At 30.0% G+C, this 11,365-nt stretch overlaps 1 protein-coding gene across 1 annotated transcript in view; it reads right to left on the bottom strand.

The window, feature by feature from the left end:
• LOC106463161 (collagen alpha-1(XI) chain-like) overlaps positions 1-11,365 on the bottom strand; it is a 70,328-nt gene that overhangs the window by 10,836 nt on the left and 48,127 nt on the right. Inside the window, exons 37-47 of the mRNA XM_022390593.1 lie at positions 10,828-10,935; positions 10,465-10,572; positions 8,986-9,093; positions 7,347-7,400; positions 6,541-6,594; positions 6,095-6,148; positions 5,677-5,784; positions 4,935-4,988; positions 4,139-4,192; positions 3,491-3,544; positions 1,259-1,366 (exon numbers count right to left, since the gene is read on the bottom strand). Coding sequence (XP_022246301.1) covers positions 1,259-1,366; positions 3,491-3,544; positions 4,139-4,192; positions 4,935-4,988; positions 5,677-5,784; positions 6,095-6,148; positions 6,541-6,594; positions 7,347-7,400; positions 8,986-9,093; positions 10,465-10,572; positions 10,828-10,935 — 864 coding nt within the window. The remainder of the gene's footprint in view (positions 1-1,258; positions 1,367-3,490; positions 3,545-4,138; positions 4,193-4,934; positions 4,989-5,676; positions 5,785-6,094; positions 6,149-6,540; positions 6,595-7,346; positions 7,401-8,985; positions 9,094-10,464; positions 10,573-10,827; positions 10,936-11,365) is intronic.

The following is an 11,365-nucleotide window of genomic DNA, read 5'->3' as shown; positions in this document are numbered from 1 at the left end:
TTGCTATTTTGAAATAAGTTCATACTTATTTTTATCAAAACATAAAAAAGTAAATAAAGAAATAAAGCAAACAATTATCTCTTCTAGTTGCAACCTTTGTACTCGGTTGCTGCTTAATGTAGGTTGCTAAGCCTTTAAACATTTTGCACATGGAGGATATGAAAGAAAATAATTTGTTTTAGGTTTTATATATACATTTGAATAACTAAAAAATCATAAATTTCTACATCAGTACCATAGAATTCCACTATAATTTATCAAGCTTAGTAACTAAGATGTATTTTAGTCTATAAAAATATGAAATTTCAAGCAGACTAACGACACAACCTACCTCATTGAAATATTGGTTCAAAAGAAATGGCACCAAGTCCGTTAAAATGGCTGAGAAAGCCACTAAGGGGACATTCTGAGCTTTCGATTGATTATTCATGTCATATATAGAAGTAAGTGTATATAAGGTGGGTGGGGTGCCACTGTGTCTGATTTATTATGTGAGCAATATCTTAGCAAATAGAAAAGATAAAACCTTCTTATTTTATATTCTAGCTTGTCAATATTGGTAATTTGACTTTCTAATTCATACAAAACTATAGACATAGTATTTTGACTTCACAAACATCTAATTTAAACCAGTGCTGCATTCAACATACCACGTGACACACAAAAATCGATGTTTATCTGTATTTTTCTAACATTTACTTTTAAATTAAGAAATTTAGTAACATACAGTACTAAAATTTGAATTATAATCTATAGTTTGATGCCAAACTTATTGACATAAATTCATGAAATAGTAGTTCATTAACATTTTCAATGCAAGTCAACAAACGAGATGACATGGCCTTTCACCTGTGACCTGTCTCAAAAGGGTTAAAGCACAAATATAAGTGAGAAACACATAAAACACACACATGTAAGAAATTATTTGACTGACATGTACAGTCTGCCAGCTAGAATTCTAAGTTTACAGCTTACTGAATATTTTTTCAACAATAATTATACTGTTAACATAACTAACAGTAAAATGTATTATTCTATATAACTTTGATTGTTGTTCAGTTACTGAGAGTTTAAACTGCTTTTCAATTAAGCAATGACACTTAAAAAGATACAAGAGTAATCCATCAGAGCATGCTTGCATTTCTATGAAGGCTGTGATAATATTTTTACTGGAGATCTAATAATCACCCTCCCATTAAAGTTAAACTTTTAAGTCTTTTTTTATGAAATTAAACAAAAAGACAAATTTCTTGCTTACAACATCTCCTTTAAGTCCTGGAGGTCCAATAGGTCCTTTCATTCCCTTTTCTCCTTTCTCTCCTGGGTCTCCTTTTCTTCCTGCACGCCCCATTCGACCACGATGTCCCTACAAAAAAATTATTCTTTTGTATCATTGTGAGGAAAATTATAACAGTTTAAAATGACAGAAGTGTTATTACTGGATCTTGATAATGTCATAGATCTTACATAATACTTTGTCACACATTAAGCTAGTAGAGTTAACAGTATAGTTAATATACCAATTCAACATACAGTACTAGAATATTCATGCAGTGACACATTTCATCTTGTTACACATTAAGCTATTACCGTTAACAGTAAAGTCAAGATACCGTTGTTTTTAGATCAAAGCCACATTGGAATATCTGCTGTTTCCACCGTGGAGAATCAAACCCTGGATTAGCATTGCAATTCCATAAAATTACTACTGTCTCACCAGAGGACTTAAACTACCAATTTGACATATACTGTAGTACTAGGACATTCCTGCATGTGACACATTTCATGTTGTTACACATTAAGCTCTGACACTTAACAGTATGAAAAAATCTAAATGTCTAATTATAAAACAGTATACTATGACAGAATATATAATTTCATATTGTTAGTATATTCTTTTAACTGGTTCTAATTTTTTCATAAATTATTGATTAATTTTTTTTGTAGGAAGTTTATGTAAAAATAATTTATTTGAAATTTAATACTCGATTAAACACCACTAGAGGTGCTTACCAAAAAGGTGCTAAAAAGTGTAATCCTGCACATATTTCTTGAGATGTTTTACCAAAAAAATCAAGTCTGACTAAACTCAACATTTAAACACTTATTTTGAAGATATTTTGAGTTTGCAATACCTTCTTATGAAAGTCAATTAAACTACATACTACATATCAGGTTTTATGTATAGATGGGCTGGATTCTTTACAGTAGGTGTCCATGACTTGTTGATGATCAATTTCAACAATAAACAAACAGCACATAGTCCACTTGTTTTAAAATAATATATTAAAACAATTCAAATATATGAACAAATGTTTATAACACTGTTGGTTATCATAGTTGTATCCAAACTTTAAATATTTGTCTCTTTTTCATCATATTCCACACAGGATAGTTCAGTTACTTTAGAACACAATTGACAAGACAAAATATTCTTCCCTACTCTGTTACTGCAATACAGTCTGTGATAATTTCACTTTAAAAATCGCCACTATACACTCTTTATGGCTAAACTCACAATCATGCAGTCTAGATCTATCTACCTATCTCTCTCTATATTTTGGACGTGTATTCATAGCCCAACTGAGGCCTAGAACATTCCACAGGCTACAAAATATTATGATGCAATAATACTCAATGAAAACAACATGAAAAACATAGAAGGTTTTAGTAACAGGATCCAATAATATAACAATCACCAACTGTTACATATAGAAACCTGTGATAAGCTATCACTTCTAAAATAAATAAATTTAACACTCACGCTAGATAAACTATATAGATCATAACACTCATATTAAACTTAAATTGTTTATCTAACACTACCTAATGTTTTTTGTAAATAGAATACATAGACAAGCTGTACATGAAAAGCAATGATTATGGTTTAACTTTCTGGTTAATTATCTTTCATTCATCTTTAACAGAAGTGCAGTTATTCAAATATTAAGGTGAATGTGATTTTATTTTGCATATTGCTTTTTTTTTCAGATTAATGTGATCAATATATTTTTTACTTACAGTGACATGTTATTTTGCCTTCATATATCTCTACTTGTGTGAATTTGTTGTAGCAATATTGATTATAGCATGGACAAATTGTTTTTATTCTATTTTGAGTTCACCTATGAATTTTTGTTTGTAGTTAAGCACAAAGCTTCACAATGGGCTATATATGCTGTGCTCACCACATGTACCAAAACCCAGTTTTTAACCTTATAAACCTACAGACTTACCACTTAACCAAATGTGGACCCAGTGAAAGAAGAAGGCTGCTTATGAGTAAGTTGTAAAAATCACACACTGGGTAGATTTCTTTTCTGGAATTACTACTCATTTAATCAAATAAAAAATGTTCCTTACTTTCACCTCTTTCTATTTTACAGCTCTTCTAGGTGAAAGTAAATGACAAGGTTGATGAAAATGTTTTTAAATATGATGCTATAGATAACAGTAATTAATAAAATATAACATTTGAAACCATAATCACCTTCACTCCTTTACGACCCCTCACTCCTATTTCTCCTTTAATTCCAGGTGGACCCTGTCATAAATATAACATGAAAGTTCATACTTTAAAATGCCTGAAAAAAAAGCAAATAAAAAAATAATAAAAAATCAATTACTAAACAATTAGTGCTAGTATCATTCATTTTACAGTAAACTATCATTCACTTTTAAATTGAAACAGAATGTTTGATTGAATTCCTCTTCTTGCATCATACATAGATACTCAGTAGGGTAATAAACTAATGTACAAACTACAAATAGTGAACATATTCCATAAAAAGCAAATAATATGAGGAATAGAAATTATCTTGAAAAGACTTTATAAAATTAACTATAGAGAATAAAGTTTAGAGATGGCTTGAATGGATAGTGAAATAAACTTTATTACAAATGTACAACATTTCAACAAACTTATGTCGTCATCAGAGAAGTGTTTACTATTTCACTGTTAGTTTTCTTCATGCTTATTGACTAAGTTTTAAACGTGTTTTAAGAATCTTTAATTACAAACATACTTCTGTTTTGTTGTTTTTTACTCTGTTAAGAAGACATTTATAAAACACATCTTTAGCACAGGTAATCTTCAAAATATATAACATCCATCATATAAACAGGTAACGATACCCACTATGAGTCCAGGTTGACCTGGTGGTCCACTAAGTCCAGGTGGTCCAACATCTCCCTGTAATTTAAAAAATACAATAAACAATTAAAAATCGATTAAAGGTGAAATTACTAAACCAAAGGATATAAAAAACTAGAGAAAGAGACTGAGGCAGTTGTTGTAGTAGATGTGTATTAAGAAAAGCTGGCTTATTCCTGCAGAAAAGAAACAGGTATATTATCTAGCATAAAACCTCTATTTTACATCATGAAACATTATTACAAAATAAAAGTTGTACAGTTTTTACCAATTTATTCATAGTTTTAATAAAACCAGCAGACAAATTACCAGTAAACATTCCCCATTTACAACTTCATGTAACAGATACTTAGAGACTTTCAGAAGTAGAAAATTTCCAAGAAAATAAAAATTGACAAGTTTTAAAACTTTTTTTCTCATATATTACTATTTATTTATAATTCAGACAGAGAAAAGATTACAACATATGGACTTTCCATGTAGTCATATGCTTTAATAAACACATGTTCTACGTGAGTCTTTTATTGTCCTTTCTTTGTCACATTTTTCAGTTCTTCATTACATAAATGTTACAAATAATTTGAATCTCAAAAATATCAGTTTTTATTCTATTTCATTTTTTCCCCCATTTTTAATAAAATTTATTGTAAATACTTTTCAATAAATGTAACAGTTAGCTTAACATTAAAGTGGAAATTATTTAACAAAAGTGGTAAAAAACAAGTGAAGCGACAAATCAGTTATTTAACTTTAAAGATATGAAATCAAAAACAACACTAACCGCTGGGCCAGGAGATCCTCTTAGTCCTGATGGTCCAGGAGGACCTGCTTGTCCCTAAAGCCATCAAACCAAATATAGGTAATTAGGTATAATAAACAAAGAAGAAAATGTGAAATATGGGTTTCGTCAACAAGATCACTTCATGCTTGTAAAATAGCAGCACTTTTAAAAAACACAAGTTAAGCATAAAAAAAACAACTTATTTTTATACAAATTTTGTTAAATTTCATTAAGCAAAAAACATTCAATAATTTTGTCTTAAAATAAATGTATTTTGAATAAAAGTTTCAATCAATAAATATATTTTATCACAGTTCAAGAGGAAACTATTTTGATTTCTAACATTACAAAACTACACAAAAATCATATACAATATTCAACATTCCTCAAAAATGACTTTATGTATTCAAAAAACTTCAATATTTGTTTGTGTGCTTGTCAAATCTAAATGTTATGACACAGAACATAAGAATATTGTCAGTTGGATTAAAAAAGGCTTTGTAACATATATTTGGTGCAAAAAAAAGAAAGTATTACTCATCCTTTATCAGAAAACAAACTATTTTCTGAAATGTGTCTAATTTTCAATTAAATGTTTCCGCTAAAAATACATAACCTAATAAGACCTGAATGGTGATAATTTCAGTTTTCAAATGAGAGTTTGTATGTAGTCAAAAATAAAAACATTTTCATATTTTTAAGAACATGCAAACCAGAAATTTTCAAAATATTATTAACTCACTGGAGGTCCAGGTGGTCCCTGTTCTCCAACAGGTCCTTCGACACCCTGATCTCCCTTCTCACCTGGTAGACCTATATCACCCTGAGCACCAGCAGAGCCATCAGGACCCTAAATAGAACATGCAATGTATCACAATTAACATTTTATTGTAATATAGTGCAAGGCTCATAATTAAAACAATACTCTGACTAGGAAATCAATTCAATTTGATTTCCTTGTTACATCATGAGTCACTATATAATATACAATATCAAGCTCACATTCCAAAACCAGAAAACATTTAGAAGTCGTATACAGATTGCATTAGACAACAATTTAAAATGTGTTTATATTTCATAGCTTACCAAATACTGAGTAGCTCTTTTAGTTCTACATCTACCATTTAATTACTGTAATATATCTGTTTATGGCAACTTACTGTTTTTCCTGGGGCTCCAGGCAATCCCATTTCTCCAGCTTCTCCAGGTGTGCCCTAAAAACACATGCAAATTATATATTTGCAAGCTTAACACTAATGTAATCTCATAATGATTTAATTACTTCTACAGAAATAATGAAACCTATATACAGATACAGAATGTTTTCAATTGCTTTTTTATATTTTTAGATTTCTGGACCAATAACTAAGTAAAAGAACTCAACTCTAATGTTAAATTTATTGCTGGTAAGTCTTAGAAAGTAACAAATGTTTATATCTTCAATCACAAATGTTCAGTAATAGCTGAATGAACATGAAAATTACTTTAGTTATAAATAATTTTCAATATTATTATTCTGACTGTCACATACTCTCCAAATAAAGTGTGTTGAATATTAAACTACTGAAAGGTAAAAAAAAATCAAATTTTTCTAGTTCACACTTACAGGTGGTCCTGGTTCTCCAGGCTTTCCATCGTCTCCATCCAATCCTCGTTCTCCCTAGATTATAACTAAGAGTGTGTAATTTGTTCTAAGTCACAATAACTAGATTAATCATTCATATGAAAAATATATATTCTTGTATACATTCATATCATAAATGTTAAAAGCAATAAATCTAAAATTTCCTCATCACCTTCAAAATTACTTTCGATTTAATTGCACAATTTCAGTTAACAGAACACACAATTAAAATACTTACATGTACCTATAAACTATGTGCCTCACAATTTAATCATTTTGTCACTTGCAAATTATCATTTAACCCCAGGGCAAGAATAATCCAAATGCAGGTCATTATATATTCTGGAGACAAGCAAAAATTTTTGAAACATTAGAACACAAAATAAAAAAACAATATCCACACCAAACTAGGAGACTAGAACTTTTCTTATCTTACATCCTTCTTTTTTTTTTTGTCCAAAAAGAAAATTTCAATTAATTAATACACTTGTATAAAACTGTGCAAGTTTCTGACTTGATGTACTGTATAATGAATCATAGATAAGATTTTTTACATCAATTATACTTCTATCTAAACTGATTTATCTGATTTCACATATTTACATCTAATAACAAAGATTTGTGAAAAAACAAAACTGCTTAATGTTAAACAGTTGACAAACAGTAGAAGAAAATGTGGATCATATAAAAAAATGTATGAATGTATTTTCTGTAGTGGGAAACATTTGTTTATTTCTTACAAGTAAGTAACAAAAAAATGTGCACATGTGCAAAAATAACATTCTTACCTTTATTCCAGGAGTTCCAGCTTCTCCTGTGGGTCCTGGATAACCTGGAGCACCCTATTATATAAAAACATATGTTCTATCTTGAGCATTTTTAACTTCTGGAACATAAAAGTCACTTGAATAATATTTTCATCACTCTAAATCCACCTTAGCATCAAAATTACTAACTAGTGTTCATAATGCTTGGAGACAGCTTGAATGGGTAATGAAGAAAAACTTTAATATAAGTTTAACATAATAGCTGATGATGACAAAACATTGTACATTTGCTGTTATGTTAAATTTATATGGAAGTTTTTTTCATTACCCATTCAAACCATCTCCAAGCATTATTAGTCTCAAAGTGGGTTCCTCATCATTAAATTCAACTAGTGCTCAATCACTTGATATCTGAAAGATCATGAAAATCACTCTTGTTCTTTATTATTCTAAATTTTAATATCAAAAAATAGTTTTGAAGTTTTCATTTGGCTATTTTCATTTAAACATGAAAGCAATAAAATACATATCTGCAACACTACAATAAAAATGTATAAAGTGTTAATTGCCTCTGTATTGGAAAAAATGTGCATGATGACTTATTTTAGGCCTAACTTGTTCTTCAAACTACAATATTTGCATTCTTTTTTTCACTTTCCTTCTCATAATTTTATTTTGTTCCTTCAACTGGCTTCCAATATACTTATAAGATTTGTCCCATTGTCATTCTTTTACTTCAAAACTATCTGAAAGTAAATTGATATAAAATGTAATAATCAAAGTTTGGCTGATCATATGAGTGGGAAAAAGAGGTTAATCATAAATTTTAATTTCATATAACTTTAAAACAGGGTGTTTGTCATGTTTTTTGGTGGTTTGATCATATGGGTGAGGAAAGAGGTTAATCATAAATTTTCTATTTCATATAACTTTAAAACAGGGTGTTTGTCATGTTTTTTGGTGGTTTGATCATATGGGTGAGGAAAGAGGTTAATCATAAATTTTCTATTTCATATAACTTTAAAACAGGGTGTTTGTCATGTTTTTTGGTGGTTTGATCATATGGGTGGGGTGGTTGATGCACATTAGTTTCGCCTGAAATGTTAATATATTTTAGAATATACTTACAGGTTTGCAATTTGTTTTTATTATTTTGGTCATCCCTGTAGATATGGTTATACTCTTTTAGTTAACATCTGTGACAGATATCCTTATGGTATCGTACCGGCATGGGTTAGGGTGCTTGACTTGCAATCTGAGAGTTGTGGGTTCAAATCCCTGTCCACCAAACATGCTTGCCCTTTCAGCCATGGGGGCATTATAATGTGACAGTCAATCCCACTATTTGTTGGTAAAAGAGTAGCCCAATAGTCTTTCACTACTAAATTAGGGATGGCTAGCACAGATAGCCCATGTATAGCTTTGTGCAAAATTCAAAACAAACAAACAAATCATACCTCAAATTCTTAACACTATCTACTCTCTCTTAACAGTCCTACATATACAGATGGTTTCATCATCACTGATCACAGCATAAGATCTTAAGGGTGGCTCATACAGAACTAAAAGTCTCAGTTTTGACATGTGGTCTGAAAAGCACAATGCAACTAATCTCCCTGCTTTTTAATTCAAACTTGTAATAAAAACAATAAAAACTCACTGGTGAGCCTTTGGGTCCTTCTGGGCCTTGAGGCCCTCTAACTCCTGGTGGTCCCTGTAGACCAGGTTTTCCACTTTCTCCTTTTTGGCCTGGTGGGCCTCGTTTACCCTATAAAAACTTTATTTTTTAAAGAGAGTTTTTGATATGTCAAATTATTTAAATATTAAATAAATTCTCTAAAGTACTGAAATTGAAATGGTTAAGACAAATAATCAAGTTTTCCATAGAATACGTGAGAGAAAATGCATTCAAAGAATCTGGTAAGCTGGTGAGAAACAATTATTTACAAAAGCAAAATAGTAAAACTAAAACCTAGCCATCATTTATGGTCCTCTAAAGCTGCTACTAAGCCTTCACAAACTGACAAGTAGTAAGGGATCAGAAGAGAAGCACACATCAACACATTATTTTTTATTTTCAACTCTTCTTTAAAATGTAAATTTAAGATTCATTTTAAATACATGTACAGTATTTTATTAGATTTTTGTTGTGAAATAAATCAGCTAGAAAAAATAATGAAAATAATATTTAGGTAAGAAAATTAAGCATTGAAAGTATTAGCTTCCCAGGAATTTGTTTATGCCAAAGAAATTTTGGCCCCCATGCTGAGGCCTTCTGGATAACCTGGAGTCTGTATCTATTTCAATGTCTTAAAATTTCATAAAATGAAGTAAGGAATAAAATTTAAATTACAAATATTAGATAACTTTACTAAAACTCTTCATGACCAGAAGCATTTAGAAATCTTATTATAGGGTTATTAGTGAAAACAAAAGATCAAATAAAAAAATCATAAGATAAATAATCATTTCAACAATACAGTTGATGAATTTACTTTAGGACAAGACACTTAGTTTAGGCCTAGCATTGAAACTTGTATACTGTTTAGTTTAGCTCTAGTATTAACACTGGTATACTATTTAGCTTTACATTAACATCAATACTGGTACACTGTTTAGCTTTGCATTAGCATTAATACTAGTATACTGTTTAGTTTAGCACTAGTACTAACACTGGTATACTATTTAGTTTAGTACAAGTATTAACACTGGTATACTGTTAAGTTTAGGACTAGCTGAAACAGTGGTATAATGTTTAGTTTAGCACTAGAATCAACACTGGTATACTGTTTAGTTTTGTACTAGCATTAACACTGGTATACTGTTTAGTTTAGGACTAGCAGTAATAGTGGTATAATGTTTAGTTTAGCACTAATATCAACACTGGTATATTGTTTAGTTTAGCACTAGTATCAACACTGGTATATAGTTTAGTTTTGTACTAGTAATGGTTTACTGTTCAGTTTAAGACTAGTATTTACACTGGAAATACAATATTTTGTAAAAATATATAATAGTTTAGTTTACAGGTCCCTTGTAGTAACTAAACATTATGTTGTATGTTATGTTATATTTTTAGTTCAAGATTAGCATAAACACTGGTTTACAGTAGCCTATGAACAAAATTACTACAACTCACATGTTCTCCATCTATGCCTGGTGGACCTGGAATACCTGGAAGACCTGATTCACCCTTAGGTCCTTGCTTACCTTCTGGTCCTGGAGGTCCTGGCACACCTTCTCCTCCCTATAAAGCAATCAAAAATATTAAGGCAAATAAATTCTTAAAAGCTATGTCTAAACTTTAAGCTATTTGAAAAACAATAAATTAACAGTATCATTCTACCTATTACAGAATGTTTTGATTATTTTAACTATCTCAAACACTAGAAAGTTTTTAACTCAGTTAGGTTTAAATAATTCAAACAGGTAAGAAATTCACAACTTTACTGGCAATAGTTGTTTTTCACATATTTATTACAAAATAATATTAGAGAATAACCTTTGATCCAGGTGGACCAGGTTCTCCTGGCTGGCCTGCAGGCCCAGCTGGTCCTGTTTTGCCTGGATCTCCCTTGCCACCCTTCATACCTTGAGGTCCAGGAAGTCCCTGAGTGACAAAAAGAAAACGTTCCAGCATTTTAGAATAGAAGCAATACCTCTATAAGTAATAGTATGGTTCAGAAAATTATACATTCGACACATAATAAATGAAAACAAAAACACAGTAGAAAAGACTTCAAGAGATGGAAAAATAAGGAAAACATGTTCAAAAATGTTAAACACATGTCTATATCAAAAACTTGTTTTATTATTACTTGCAACATATTTGTTAGAGATGTATGTTTTAACATTTCTGAACATTTTTTCATTACATAATAAATGAAACTTAGTTATAATTAAACAGGGATATGTCTGATTCTTGATTTTGATTATAATAATAACCATGTATGTTGCATAACAAAGTTAAATATTTTTGAGAACTTACTTCATTACAACAAAATTACAGGACACGATAAACTAATGTTTAAAAAAAAATT

Source organism: Limulus polyphemus, unplaced genomic scaffold (assembly GCF_000517525.1).
Source record: "Limulus polyphemus unplaced genomic scaffold, Limulus_polyphemus-2.1.2 Scaffold1340, whole genome shotgun sequence".
Lineage (NCBI taxonomy): Eukaryota > Metazoa > Arthropoda > Merostomata > Xiphosura > Limulidae > Limulus > Limulus polyphemus.
Note: the sequence above shows the minus strand (reverse complement) of the source record. Positions and strands in the feature narration are given on the sequence as shown.